Source organism: Centroberyx affinis, unplaced genomic scaffold (assembly GCF_046629955.1).
Source record: "Centroberyx affinis isolate AG114_WGS23_722 - 3 ecotype Tasmania unplaced genomic scaffold, CSIRO-AGI_Caff_v1 ptg001366l_1, whole genome shotgun sequence".
Lineage (NCBI taxonomy): Eukaryota > Metazoa > Chordata > Actinopteri > Beryciformes > Berycidae > Centroberyx > Centroberyx affinis.
In genome coordinates, this window is record NW_027279853.1 from 1,231 (window position 1) to 17,500 (window position 16,270).

Consider the following 16,270-nt stretch of genomic DNA (forward strand, 5'->3'; position numbering starts at 1 on the left):
GTCCTGTTCTTTTCCCTCTAGGCTAGAGGGTATGTAAGCTCTTGAGCAAGGCACTTAACCCCCAACTGCTCCACTGGACCCAGGGTTCAACAGCAGAAGATCATGTCTGTGCAGGGCAGCTGTGAATAAATACAACTGTGCATCTGAAGCAGGGCATTGCTGAAAACAGCATTCATGCTCAACAAACCTTCCATGGATAAATACAGTGAATCTTTTTGGAGTGGAGGCAAGGAATTTATAATGTCTTTTCAGCAAAAAAAACACACACTTCAAGTGAGTGTATCAAGTGAGTATCAAAGCACAAAGCAGGGTTTGAATTCCACAAGCCCCCTTCCTCCTCTGACAGAAACCATCTCATTAACCCAGTCACCCATAGGTGTGTCATCAGTCCTCCTGAGAAACGCTTCCACCGTCTTATCAAGTCTAGCCATGAATAAAATGAATGTGAGCCTGGGCATGTCAATTGTGAGTGCTTGTGTTATTGGAGAATATGCTTGTTACTCAATCCTAACACTTAATATTGGTAAAAAAAAAAAAACCTCATTAGTTTAATATGTATGTTATGAACAATCAGCGACTATTTTTCCTTGCTAATTCCCTTTATAACCTTTATGTAACCTCACTAGAGATTCCCATTTCCACCCTTTAGAGTGGAATGATCCGTTGCTATGGAATCATGAAATACATTTTCAAGAGACAATATGACTCACCTCCGCAACACTGTCATTCAATTTCTCTGGCATACATGCTAGATGACTCTGAAAATACCTCTATATCTTGCAAGCTAATGTTTAGTGCTGACTATGGAATAAAAAAAGGGCATATATGCCAGTGCCACTGACACATTATTTTAACCTAATTAATAAAGGGGCCACCGGCAATTCTACTATGGGCAGCGAGTGAGAGGACAGGCCTGCAGAAAGGATAACAAGACTAAGTTAGACTTAACTTTAGCTCAGTAAAATCACTTAGTCAAAAAGTAACTTATGCCTTTCAAAATATAGGGTACAAAATCATCATCAAATTATGTATACTTCTCCAAGACCAGGAACATTAGCAAGGAGCGTCTCTCAGCTTGCTCTCCTCTTCACTGAGAGGGAAATAATAGTGAATATTAACCTGAACACAGTCTTTGACAAATTTGCAAAGATGAAATCTAGAAAAAAATAATTTGCAGGGTTGGTGCAATATGGCAAATTTAGACAGAAAATGCTGATGTTGTTGCTGTGATATTGATGTACTTACATGACTTTTTGAATTTTTAAATATTGCAAAAACTTGGATAAACATTTCTTGGCCCAATGCCCATCTGTCCACCAAATCTCTTGAAAATCTGTTAATATGTTTTGGAGATATCCTGCTGACAGAAACTAACAGGCAAAACCAAAATGTTGTAGACAATAATGTCCTTTGTTTTGTTATTTTTTCCCATTTTCTGATTCAAAGAGAAATACCACCAATAACTGTATGTTCTTATTTCACAAGGCTAGCTCACTTGTAATCACCCACAGAAACATGAACATTAGCAGACAAAGGGTACATTTTTTCCAACCGAAATTATAATGTAAAAGTATCCGTCTACTTCCACAAGTGACTAATTGCACGAATTGAAAATAAATGTATTGAGTTACTTGTTGCCACAGAAATGTAATCTGGACTGCACTCCGAAACTGATTATTATTTGAAGTTATACTTGGCAGAGGGGACTGTTGATATGAGCATTTACAGATGGTGTTTGTGTCGGAGTGTTTCTGTGTGTGTGAGGGTGTGTGAGGGTGTGTGTCTGACGGTACGTGTGTGTGTGTGTGTGAGTGAGTGTGTATTTGTATGTGTACACAGGATGTACTGTATATGTATGTCTGTCTGTCTCAATGTGCTTGTGTGTCTATTTATACGTGTGTGTCTGCCAACGGTAGACTTGAGGAGGAAAAAGTGTGTTGTTTTGTGCTGTTGCCACGGTTACACCAATACTAGCCCCTGGAGTGCTGAAAGAGGGTTGAGAAAGTCACCACACAATGCCCAGAGAAAAATAAATTGCTTTCCATCCCTGATTCTTCCTCTCTGTCTCTCTATTTCTGTCTGAATGCCTGCCAGTCTGCCTGTCTGTCTTTACAGTATCTGTCCTCTCCATCTTTCTCTCTCTGTCTGTCAATTATCCCGTTGTATTTGGTCAGTTTTTATGTTGAAATTGGCAAATTTCAGACCTCAGTGTAAGAGCAATTTCAAAAGCGATTCTCATAGCCTTTTACAGGTCAACTCATTTGCTAGATGACTCGCTAAAAACCCAATTTGGAGAAAGCTGCACTGAGATGTTCAGATTTTATAAACCCCCCGAAATAATTAAGAATCAGAATGAGGACTTTTTAATTGGTCTGGCATAGCTCAATTTCTGCTGCTCAGATCAGTGAGGCAGATGCGTTGATACGTCGGCTAATGCATGAGGGAGCATCTTTCAGGGGTCATTTTTTCCGTGGCTTTAATAGTCAACTCAGTATCCTACAGAAAGTTGCTGATTTTGTGTTTTTTTCTCATTGGAATTACATCAGGAGACCAACATGATCAGTGGTGATTAAAGAGAGATTGAGTGAGAGAGAAAGAGTGAGAGAGTTGGTCTGTGTACCCATCTGTTTCTGTCTGTGTTTCTATGTAGGAGTGAGTTTGTGTATTTGTATGCTTCTATGTGTGTGCCTCCTGGTGTTTGGACGGGTGTCACTGTATGTATGACAGAGTCTGTGTGCCTGTCTCTTTCTCTCTGTTTGTGTGTGTGTGTGTGTGTGGTGTGCAGCCCTGTGCAAGATGTATGACTATCTCAGAGGGACAGCAAGCTTTCTTCCTTTCACACTTACTCAACAGAGCAAGACGTGCTGTGTGTCTGTATGTCTGTGTGTGTGTGTGTGTGTGTGTGTGTGTGTGTGTGTGTGTGTGTGTGTGTGTGAGCATGTATGTGTGTGTGCATGCGTGTGCGCACATTGGGCCTGAACATATGTGTGACCAGGTCAACCCCAAGATGAAAGTGACTTGAGAGTATCCCTCGGAACAGAATATAGAAGCACAAGCTGAACTCAAGTTGACAAAACAACAGCAGGTGTCACAGGTGAGACTTGTCAATGGTACACTGCAGAGAACTGTCACAAGTAGACACACAGACACTGTTCAAAGGAAAAAGTAAGACAGGTAAGGGTATAGTATTCTGTCTAACAATTTCATAGGAGTGAACTAAAATTAATATCAGACATATTGGGGTATATTTGAGTGAGCTGATTTTGGTTGCTTCTGGCGTACAGCTAACAGGCTAATTCTGTTCTCCCTTTATGGTTGTTAGCATGACAAAGTTATCATTCCCTTCCATTTCATAGTCTGTTGACAGCAGGGACAGACAAACATGTCAAAGTTGACATAGCTAACATCATGACACGCCAGCAAAAATAGAAAATACGTGCTGTGAATTGGTTCACTGACAATCTAAAATACGTGTTTTGGATGAGAATTTAGGGGATGAGTGTGTATCCTGTTGACGTGATTTGCCCTGCCTCTCCACATGGATTTGTGGGCAACCTGTCTCCTTATAATAAAGCTAATAATTTGGTCACAGTTACCTCTTTTTCTCCCTCCCCCCCCACCTCTCTCTCTCTCTTTCTCTCTCTCCCTCTCTCTCTCTCTCTCTCTCACTCTCTCACTTTCTCTCTCCCCCCCTGGCCTACTGCCTACCCCAGCTGTAAGTCTGTGTGTGCGGATTATTGCTGGATGAGCAGTCATACTATGAGAAGTCTAATCCATCATTAAGAGACAGAAGAGTTACACGGGATTTAAAGACACAGACGTGCGCGCAGACACACAAACACTGAGGTTGAGACGGATACACATGCAAATGAACATATGCAAATACTTGCGTACGCGTTAATAGTTGCCAGGTCTTACACCGTCAGATGGCTAAAAGAGAACAAAATTTGTTCAAATTCAAATTTAGTTGGAGCAACATCATAGCAGCAGTATTGTGTATTAAACAGTGTGACTCCTACAAAAACTACAGTTTTGTTTTATTGACTGGACCAGTGTCCCATGAAATTCTGGCTCCTATTTTAGTCTCACATGCCAAACTAGACGCCGTGAGTTGGAACATTGTGCAAAACATTATCTCTCAAAAGTTTCAAAAAACAAAAGTTTCACCTGGGGGAGTTGCGTCTCATCACAAACATTGTGGTCATATTCCCAGGTTTTACTTGCAATGCTTTTATTTTTTCTGATTTCTCCCTGGAGCTGTAGTTAAAGGCCTCCAGTTTCTCTTCCTCTTCCCTGGAGGTGAATGAGATGGTGTCTGATCAGGAGGACAGACTTGAACCATATATAATTAAAAGTCAAAACAAGGCAATGGATATAAATTAGATAAAAAATACTAGTGCTGTCAGGCCAAAAAAACAGCAACAACAGCACGTTTTCTTTCTCTTGGACTGAAAGTTCTCATGGTGATTTATTGAGTGACCCTTTGGAAACCTGTTAAAAACCCATTGTTTAATAGAAAGAAATTAGAAATGAATAGAATAGAAATGCATTTGTGTTGGGGCATGGGCATTCATTTTCCATTCCTGAAAACTTCCTTTTTGCAGGATCCATCACTGCCAACACTTCTGAAGGGGATGCGAACACCTCATGCTTACTTAAGGACGGCCAAAAGATGCTGCTCTCCCCGCACCAGCTGAAGAAACTCGACATTTCAATCATCGAAAGCGTCCTGGCATTCTCCATCGCAGCCTGGTTCTCCTCCGCCTCCTCCTTTCCCAAGGACAAGCTCCAACTTCTTGTTTCTCCCGCTGAGCGGCTGATTGGCTGGCAGCTGCCCTTCATGAAGGGTGAATAAAAGGGCAGGAGGGATTGCACGACCCTGCACAGCCAGGCAACCACCTGTTCCAAAAGCTTCCTACTCGGAGATGGGACCGGTCGCTTGAATCCGAGACCACCCACCACCTCCACAGCTTCCTCACAAGACCTGTCACACTTCGGCCAACCCCACTAAGATTCCTCTTCAACTGTTTAGCTCCATCCTATTTATATACCCAAGTGTTGCTAGCAGTCTTGTGCTGCTCATAAAGTCTGCGCACTACTTAAGTCTCAGGAATTATGTCCATGCATCTTATCCTATTCAGTGTGACTGCATTATCACTGGTCTAACACAGTGCTGCTAACTCCCACACCCCAACTACATACAGATGCACATAATGATTGAATGCTTAATACATACATGTAGAGTGATATGTCGATATATATGATAATCATCTTGAAAACTTGTTTCTTATTTCAGTTAGTACTGCCGTTTCATTTTAATGTGTATGTTTTGGCAATAAGTACCTTTGTATTTCATGTCAATAAAGCCCATTTGAACTGAATTGAATTGAATTGAATTGATATGTATTATTAGTTTCTACTGTATGTCTTTATGTCGACTGCCGCCTTGCACTCTAATGTGAGGCCCTGTTTTCCCTGTCCCACATAATATATCAGTATGCACTGTGTCACATGAGTTGCCGATATGTCTCTGCAACAATATTGTCAAAACGAATTCCTGTCCATTTGTTTTACTTGGCGAATGAATTGATTCTGATGTAGAATGGGGTCAGCGACTGGAGGTTGATGTTTTATTTGGAAAACCTCTGGGTCTCAATTTGCTAACAATTCACAAGGCAGCACGTTGTGAGACGCATACAATGCAACCTTGAAGAAAATTAGGGGAGAAATGCATCTCTCTTTTTCTTGCAGGTGAAGAATTGTTTCAGTAGATGTGTAGGCAGGTTAGGCGGGTCATGAAAACTTCAGTGCGTGACCGGAGAGCTTGTGAGAAACCCAGTCAAGTCTCTTGTCACCAACAGACATAAACAGGGATGGCATTGCATTGCGGTCAGCAAGATTTGTAGTTAGTAATTTTCTGCCAGAAAATGCTTTAATATGAACATATGTGCACTGGAATATATACATTTTATTTAGTGTATGCCTGTAAACCACTCGTGTTGTCTCATCATCAAAAATTAAGTAATTCTTCCCCAAGAAAAACAGTTTTCTCCTTTTTAGAACGCCAATGGGAAAAGTATAAGGCAACATTCGGAGACACATCCAATTAAAAGGGTAGCTGAAGCATGTAGATCATAATTAAATTTGAAAATTATGTAAGCCTATTTATGTCGAAGACGACAGTTTGTATAACAGTGGCATTATCATCCTTTTTGATGCTGAGGCCATGTGTACAGGCCGTGAAAATCGAATTCTACAAGAGAGGCCTACCATGCGTGTCACACACTCATGCAGCGGGGGCAATGGGGAGGGGGGCATTTGGAAAATTCAAAATTCACACGTGAAAAGGTTAAAAGAGTTTTTGAGTAGCATGGAATAACAGCCCCAAGGTTGTGCCAGTATTTGAGCCTGTCTGTGACTCTGTGTCTCTAAGCGTTCGTGATAGTATTGTGCATGTGAGTGGTGTCACCGTCTGACCTTTAGAGAAAGGTCAGTCCATTTGGAAGAGGAATAGAGAGACCACACACACACACACACACACACACACACACACACACACACGATGAATAGTGATAGAGATCCACTCCAAACAACAAAACCATACTTTGTTGACCTTTATCTCTCTATATATCTATATAAGTAAGGAGTTATCTTGGAACTGATATGACCTGTGTGTGTGTGTGTGTGTGTGTGTGTGTGTGTGTGTGTGTGTGTGTGTGTGTGTGTGTGTGTGTGTGTGCACGCTCTCTCTCCATCTTCTCTCTCTCTGGGTTATAGGCTACTCTAACAGTGAATTAGAGAATGGTCAACAGTCCTTCAGAGACAGGCTTGATACACTGACATGAAATTGCAAGACAGAGTCTCCTGCAGAAAGCTCATAACTCTAATCTGTCTAAAATTATTGATATCTGTCAACATGTAAAAAGTGTTCCATTGATAATGAATTGTAATTACTTCAATATGTGGGTGTTAGGGAGTTAAATGTTTTTGGGTTTGTTTTTTTTAAACACTAGAGAAATACGTGGACCAGCATCTCTGCATGTGTGTTTGTGTTTGTGTGTGAGAGAGAGTGTGTGTGTGTGTGTGTGTGTGTATCGTGTTTCTGTCTGTGTGTGTCTCTCCCTCTCTCTGTCTCTTTCTCTGTGTATCTGGGGCATTATGTTTATCATTTTGTCACAGTTTCTACAGGTCAATCTAATAAGTATCTTAATTGAGACGTATCATTAAAATTGCATTTGACTGTGTGCCTCTGTGTGTGTGTGTGTGCATGAGTGCGTGTTTGCATTAACAACCACTTTTTATTGGATTTTGGTTAGCTTGTTTATCTTTTTGTTTCAATTTCAGCAATTTACTCCCCAAGTAGCGTATATTGTGTTACTGATCTAGGAATAAATTATTGGGAAATGTTACCTTGCAGACTATTAGGGACACAATGAAAACCTCAGATGAGAATTACTACTGAAACTAGAAGGGCACTCGGAGAGCGCAGTGTTAGACCCGCAAACGTAATAAAGTCCCACAAACGTAATAACCCACAAACGTATTACAAATCTGCACCTTTTAATGTAATAATCCCACCAACGTAATAAGTTTCCCACAAACGTAATAGCAGTTGCCTACCGCAAACGTAATATGTAATTTCGTTTAATAATACGTTTAATACGATTTGTTACGTTTGCGGGAAGGTGAAAATCTTCAGCTTTCAAAATTGTAATAACTTCCCACAAATGTAATAAATCACTAATATAATCAAAATCTGCAGCTTATACAAGTTGCTAACTCTAAATATCTTCAAAAGCCAATTTTCTTCATTTTCTTCCCACATATTGTTGTCCTTTAGGTTCTTGCCTGTTTAGACTGATCAAGTGTTGTGTATACAAATGAGCAATAAATCCCAAACATATTTATTCAAGATTTCTTCAAGGTTTTACTACAAAGACAAGTGCAAAAAAACACAGGATTGGCAAAAACATTGTAAAAGTTTATAACCAATCATAGTAACCCTATACAAAAGCTTCAGTATGAATTTGCTCAGCAATTAAAATATTTAATATATGTAAACAACAACATGTAAACAACAACATGTAAACAACGCAAAGTATTGTTTTAGTAACAAGAGGTCAGTAACAACTGGATATTATTTATCCTCACTAAACACAATAGTAGCCTATGTTTGAACCATGTAAATAAAAGATGTCGGCATATCGTAAGCGAACATATGTATTTTGAACATACATACATACAATCTTTGAAATAACGAAAACAAAACATTTCTCAAAACTTCTGAAAATTAAAGGCTTGCAAACAATTAATGACTAAATTAATCTAAATGTATGTATGTAACAGAAAATGTCCAAGATAAAATAAAAGGATAAATAACATGTTACATTCAGGTACAGGGGAATTCAGATTCTTTCCTGCATTCACTGACATTAATTTAAGCTCACCTGATGTCAGTCATTAATCGTTTTCAAGCCTTTAATTTTCAGTCTTAAGACTTAAATCTTGAGAAATGTTTCCTTTTCATTATTTCAAAGAATGAAAGACTGTTCAAAATACATATTCAAGTTTTTGGCTTTTGATATGCAGACATATTTTATTTAAATGGTTCAAACATAGGCTACTATTGTGTTTAAAGGGATACTCCACCCAAAACATGATTCTACCTCATTTTCACTCTCTTTTGGATCCAATAAACTCATCCAGACAGTTTTTAGAATTGTTAATTCTTTCTAAAGATTTAAGATTAAATATTCTATTCATTGTTAGCAAAAAGTAAGCATGTAGAAGTTAAACATATCTTTGTAACGACAAATGATTCTAAAAAAATGAGTTTACTGGCTCCAAACAGGAATTAAAATTAGGTAATAGGGATAAATAATATCCAGCTGTTACTGTCAATCAATACTTTATATTCTTTACTTGTGAATAGTTTAATTGTATAGCAGGTGAGTTTGTACTGAAACTTTTGTGTAGGGTTAACTATGATTGGTTGTAAATCTTTCATTGCTAGAGTGACATCATACTGTTTTTGCCTCTCCTGAGATTTTTTACACTTGGCTTTGTAATAGCACCTGGAATAAATCTGGAATTAATATGATGGGGTTTAATTGCAACAACACTTGATCAGTCTAAACAGGCAAGAACCTAAAGAACAAGAATATGTGGGAAGAAAATGTCATTGGCTGTTAGACATTTATAGAGACATAGACATTTAGAGTTAGCAACTTGTATAAGCTGCAGATTTTGATTATATTAGTGATTTATTACATTTGTGGGAAGTTATTACAATTTTGAAAGCTGAAGATTTTCACCTTCCCGCAAACGTAACAAATCCCTGCAAACGTAATAGTTATTACGTTTGCGGGAAATGACGTATTATGTTTGCGGTAGGCAACTGCTATTACGTTTGTGGGAAACTTATTACGTTGATGGGATTATAACATTAAAAGGTGCAGATTTGTATTACGCTTGTGGGTTATTACGTTTGTGGGACGTTATTACGTTTGTGGGTCTAACAGCGCAGACCTCCGCCAAGGTTCGTGCTATTATTGCTTGGTCGTGAGTCGGATCCGGATCCGCTCCAAAATTTAATGGGTTCTTCCTTGGCCCATGCTACACCCTTCCATGAAGTTTCATGAAAATCGGGGTAGTAGTTTTTCCCTAATCCTGCTGACAAACAGACAAACAAACAAACAACACCAAAAACATAACCTCCTTGGCGGAGTTAATAATAATTACAAGACACAGGTTATATAGTTATATTGTATTATTGGTTTATCATGAGGCGGATTGTTTGCCCACACAAACGCACACACACATGCAGGCATGCGCACACACATTTGTACAGTGGAAAGCAAACAGATACACACTGAAACTGACCCACACAAATTATGCAATGTATAGGCATTTAATAGATGGGTAACTAAGTGACTGCCACTGGTAACACAGTGACAGAGATGGATCCCTAATTACCGACTCTCTGTGTGTGAATCACACACACATGCACGCACACATACACACACACACGCACACACACACACACACATACACAAAGAGCAGGTGATTATGGCCATTAATGTTATGGATATTGTCTTGATGGTATGATTAACTTGGACGTGTATGTGTGTGTGTATTTGTGTGTCATTCACACACAGAGAGCCGGTAATTAAGGATTCATCTCTGTCATTGTGGCAGCCAGTTAGTTAATATATGGAATACTGTCCTGACATTATGGTAATTGAATGTGTTTTACGTGTTTGACATGCATTGGCCCAGCAGTGAGCTTATAACACAAGTGTGACCATATCATCTTATGGCACTTTCTGCTTAAAATATTAATTCAAATTGAAATTAATTTGTCAATAATAGAGGATTTATTTTGAAACATTTCTCAACCGCTTCCTGTCTAACATACAGCACTGTGCAAAAGTCTTAGGCACATGTAAAAGAAAAAAAGTAAAGCCAAGATGCTTTCAAAAATAAGTAAATGAAGTTTCTAAATATCAAAAAATGTACTATAAAGAGCAGTTTACTGACACACTAATGCAGAAAAAAATGAACAAACATCTAAGACACAATTTATATAAAAACTCTTGGGTGCCTAAGACTTTTGCACAGTACTGTGTATCGTTTTTGAATATTTGAATTTCAAGGGAAATGCATTGATTTAGTTCCTGTTTTAACCCATGTGGCTTTGCTCAACCAATTGTTTTTGAAGTAGACGGTGACAAAGGCGAGCAGCGAGTCTGAGAGAGAACTAGAGAGATGGTGTGTTAATTAGATGACTTAACTGGCTAATTAACAAATGATGAAGTGTCATGATGCCCCTGGGACACACACACACACACACACACACACAGGAACAGCTGTTGAGGTTCCCCAGGCAATTTGATGAGGCCAGATCTCAGTCTTTAACACATGCCCACACAAATGCACACCCACATAAAGTCTTACCACTGATGCATATTCATTCTGACAAGTCCATCACTTGGACTGTGTGTGTGTGTGTGTGTGTGTGTGTGTGTGTGTGTGTGTGAGTGAGACACCTACAGGTTCTATTGCCAGACCATGACAGCCTTGTTTAAAATCTCCTTTAAACGGTTTGTACTTTTTTCCTCTCTGTTTCTCTGTGTGTCTGGCTCTCTCTCTATCTCACTGTCTTTCTCTCAGTGTGTGTTCTATTCTTATTCAACTGTCGTGGTTAAATAACAAACTGTTCTTAGCTAATATGTGAAAAGTAGTAATCTGTGACTTTGTTTGACATCTTTGGTGCTAAGTGGTCATTGCTGTGTTTTTGCACTGCACTTCCCCACTGTGATGTCTTTTTTATTGGATTTTGTGTCGATGAAGTTTGATTTTCTGCAGGTACCGCTCTTTTCTTTCTCTGTTCAGCCGTGGCAGCTATTGATGCTCATGCTAACTAGACCAGTTCTTCTATTTTTCCCAGGAAAGACCTATACCAGAACAGCAAATATAAAACCTCCCATGAACAGGCTATAGGTTGAATCAGTAATGTGTCACATCGTTTGGCAATAGACAGTAGCAAAACAGACTTCATTTATACAAATAATATAATTTCAATGTATACATCATTCAATAATAATGTGTTCTTAGTCAAATAGCCTGGTCAAGTAAAAATGTGCTCATAGTCAGCTAATTGGGATAAAACAGTGTTCTTAATCAGTGGGTCTAAATAAGAATATCTATAAATGTGTTACTATGGCAACCTACTGATCAGCTTCTGGTTAATGAACTAGATACACACAAGTTATGGGATGGTGATTACCCTCAGGTAAATGGAGGAGGCAGCTCACTGAGGAGCATCATGCATTGATCTCTCTCAATTCATCTGGACATACACTAAGTATCTTAATGCTTAAATTGTACAAAATGTAGTTTTGGAACCAGAAAGCAGTCTTGTACATCTACCATGCTTTAAAAAGGGTTAAATAATAAGCCATTGGTTCAATTCCCTCTCAGTTCACTGTCTACAGTAAGTCCACTGTGAGTCTTTCTGTCTGTCTCTGTAGAGCAACTATTTTAAAAGACCAGGCAGGGTGTTATCATTTGGATAAATGTCAAATATTCAACACTTATAGCCAAATCCCACCCTTCCCTCTTTCTTTCTCTCCTCCCCTCCATCCTTCTGTCTCCCCCTTCATCCCTCTTCCTCCTCATTAGCAGTCTCCTCTCTCCACCCCCCACCCCCCCATCACTCCATCCCTCCTCATTTCCTAGTCAGATGGGGCTTTGCAAGGCAGAAGGTCACAGAAATGTCTCTCTCACATACACACAATCTCTCTCTCTCTCTCTCTCTCTCTCTCGCTCGCCCTCTCTGTGTAGGACTCTCCTCCTTTCTCTCTCACACACCGACACACTCTATCTTCCTCCTCTCTTTCTCATGAGAATGCATACATTATTTAATGTCTTTCCCTGCTTTCCTCTCACCCTTATAGTTCCCCCCTCTCTCTCTCTCTCTCTCTCTCTCTCTCTCTCTCTCTCTCTCTCTCTTTCTCTCTCTCTCTCTCTCTCTCTCTCTCTCTCTCTCTCTCTCTCTCCCTCCCTCTCTCTCTCTCTCTCTGAATACATACATTATTCTCTTTGGACAGGCTCACTGGGCCGATATGAAACAAGAGGTGGTAGAGTTTGGGTCTTGACCTAAAACTGCATAGGTATGCTCAACTCCGTGTCCTAGAGCAGGCAGAGGCAAGAAAAACTTTCACCAATGTGCCTTTGAGCAGGGCATCTCCACACCAAACATTTGCATGCACATGCTCATCCAATCTGGGTGAGCATGTACAACCCTATGACGCTCCGCCCTATATAAGGCGAGCGCTCCTACACTCTGCATCCTCCATGTTTTCAGCGATTTGTGGAGCAGCTGTGACACTAACATGCCCACAACATGCCGCATCACAGGCCTGACTGATTGTAACCAACTGTGCAAACAACTATAGCGGTCATGGTCTGTCCTTCTCCTTACACGCTGAGGTGGGTCTCCATGCAAAACAACCTGGTGATTAGTCTTAGTAATGTTAGCATTTTAAGACCATCGCCATAGTCCTCCTGTGTCCCAGAATCAACTACAGACCTGGAAAAAGACCCAGACACTTCCGACAGATAATATCTGATGAAAGGCCAGGGCATCGACCATGACTGCGCTGTACAAATCTCCTCCACACTTATCCCACTGAATAAGGCCGTTGACGCTGCCACACTTAGTGTAGAATGAGCCACAGGAGAGTCTTTGCCCGCCAACGCGTAAGCTTATGAAATGCCATCACAAAGCCAGTGAGCGAGCCTCTGTTTAGACAGGGGCTTGCCGGCCACTCTGCCTCCATAGCACACAAACAGCTGTTGTGTGCGTCTCAGCGTAGCCGTTCGCTCCACATAGCATGCCGTACCCGGTATAAGCAATGCAACTGTAACCTCTCCTCTCTTTCTCCAGCATGGGGAGGAGGATAGAAGGCATCCAACTGAACCGTCCTAGACCAAAAAGAGCTTTTAATGTTCTTAAGTGTAAAGGACAGGTTTACAACAACTGGGGTGGCTGGATAGTGTGCACAAATCACTCACTTTCTTAGCTGAAGTCTTGATTGACAGCAATTTAGGAGAGCTATGCCTCACAGGCATAGAGAGGGCTTCAACAACCAAAGGCAATTCCCACTGGGGGGGAGAGGGTGGCCAAAAACTGACCTCTCCAAAACCTCCATGACAAAAGAGATCGCTGACGCAGACACCTTAAGAAAGCGTCGAAGTCCTAATCACAGTGCCGTGGGTTTGAAAACGTCCCGTGCCCTTTGCTGCCTGTCTTTCCTGTCTCTCTCTACTGTGACGGTCTAGTAAAACAGAAAAAATAATCTTAAAAGGTTGAGGTGAGGTTTCATGTGCTGGAGAATAGATCCAAATTGAACAATTCAGTAGATCAATATTAATTTCTCCACACCGCTTTTGGAAACCCGACCATTTACTTTTATAGCATGAAATGGTGGATTAGACATGATTGGATAGTCTGCACAACGTCTGACAAACCTGCGCACATTAGTCTGTCTGTCCCTTTGAGCAGCCAGAGTTTGAGAGCTTGGCCCAGACTGGGCATCGCCCCTAATGCTCCATCCGCCTGTGACAGTGCTCCTCGGCACTGAGGAACTGTCCACAGTGACGCTGCCAACATCTGAGTCATCTCAGCGTGCCGCGGGGCAGTCGTGTGGTCCGGGGCTACCAGGATGACCGTCAGCCTCTCCTGTCTCTCTCTTGTCAGAAAAGGAGGAATTGAGAGCCTAGAGTTGGTTATTACTTTAACATTTGTTTCTTTAAAATTGCTGAAGTAACCCCAAATTCTGCTGTACCAAACATTTTTTTATCTTTTAGCATATTCCAGCCTACGTTATGGTTGTTTTCAACTTTTTGACACTCTTTGTACTTTTTCAGATATTTTACTATTATTGCTAATTATTTCCCCACAGAAATGATTGGCTGAATGTTGGTGAGCTAAAGTGGAGGGGGCTGATGGTGTCACGAAGGGCCATGAAATGCATTATGGGCAATGAGCTTTGTAGACTTTCATAGTATTTCCTGTATAACTGTAGGACTCTTATACTAGAAATTCTTTCTTTCTTTGTTTCTTAACTAAATAACTTAAAATTTTAAAGCTGGAAACACTGTTTCCACTTCTTCAGAATTACTAGTCCATACCCAGGGATGTGCGCGCCACAACTCCGCGCAGACTTGCCAAAAATGCGCATAAACAGCATAAATTTGGGAAAATGAAAAAATCAGCTTCGTCAGCCCCTGCCTACGCCAATGCTCAATGCCCATGTGCAGTTTCAGATTGACTGAGGAGCAAAATGGATGCAGACAGACAGACAGACGGACAGAGTTTTCCTCATTTTATAGTAGGATATGTAGTTTTTTTGCTTTTGAGAATTAGTTTGATACCTTTTGTACATTCAAAGGTGTTCTCACCCAAAAATTTCCATTTTGATACCAGTGGGGCCGGAACACAAGCTAAGCATGCCAGCAATAACTTACCCAAGAAACCCCTTCTAACATCCAAGTGTGCAGATTTATTTAATGAAGCGTGCATTGTAACAAGTCCATGGATATGTTTCATACTTTAAGATGAATGATAGCTTTACTGCATAGGCTTCATGCATGAATCAAAGTGCTCACAGTAGACATTTTTGAGCTACAGTGCATCATGTGCCAACTTCCACTGCATTTATAATTAAGTCAGTTGTAACTCCATTTGCTATCATCTTCTCCCTAGCAGCTATCAAACATTTTGCGGTCAATCTACATAGATTTCTGTTGTATTTCTGTTGTATAAAATGTCCTCTGTCACTAAAAGCTCAATATCCACACTGCATAGTATGGTAAGGTGACTTACACTGTAGGGGCACAGCATGACTTTTACTTTCTTAGCTGTAAAATACATGGGGATCATGGGAGTGTTTCATAGACTCCCATTATATTTTATAAGTCAGCCAGCCAACTTGTGCACTGGAAACTCCATTCCAGCTGTCTACTACTCAATATGGTAAGCTCATCAAAAGTGCAGAGGTTCATGTAGCTATAATATTCAGTCTAGGAGGTAAAAGCCATGGTGGACAATGGAGTTCATAATCTTCCATTGTACTTAAAACTATTCATTTTTACATTACAAACTCATTTTGAATCCTGAACTACTTGATATTGCATTATCTGGCTTTCTGTTAGGAGCAGTGTAACTAGAAGAATCAGACCGGGGTGGCAGATGGAGAAAGAAAGTAATTGTACAGTGGTCAAAAGAATATGAATAGTGAGTGACAGAGAAAGAGAGAGAGAAAAAGACCGGCAGAGGTGTATAGCAGGGTTACACCCACAAAGGATGACAACAGGGAGGCAGAATCAATAGTCCTCCTCTGTGTTCACACGCACTAAGACATCAACAATGTGACCTCGCCATAACCATAGAGATTAGTTGTCACACACTCGTCAACTCTATACTCTCTGCCTGATTGTATTTCTGTGTTTGCACATGTGTGTGTGTGTCCCTGTGTGTGTCTGTGCATCTGTACTGCATGTCATGGCCTGTGTGATAGCTTGAGCTGTCAACAATAATGGTTTTTGCCACCTATTCATCTTTTCATCTTACATCTATACTACACTCTTGGAGGAGTCAAAAGCAGGAACGACCATCTTGGGCTCACTTAGTCTCTGATGGAGAGCTGGCTGACCTCAACTCATGTACGCACATTTTTCAGACGAAAGGCATTGGGGAACATAT

General features: G+C 40.4%; 1 protein-coding gene across 1 annotated transcript in view; it reads left to right on the forward strand.

Annotated features, from left to right (window-relative positions):
• Window positions 1–4,672: 4,672 nt before the first annotated feature.
• The window catches only part of LOC139649507 (CUB and sushi domain-containing protein 3-like), a gene marked incomplete at its 3' end in the record, with an annotated part of 287,088 nt that continues 275,490 nt past the window's right edge, over window positions 4,673–16,270 (forward strand). Inside the window, exon 1 of the mRNA XM_071525930.1 lies at window positions 4,673–4,847. Within this exon, the coding sequence (XP_071382031.1) occupies window positions 4,673–4,847 (175 nt within the window). The remainder of the gene's footprint in view (window positions 4,848–16,270) is intronic.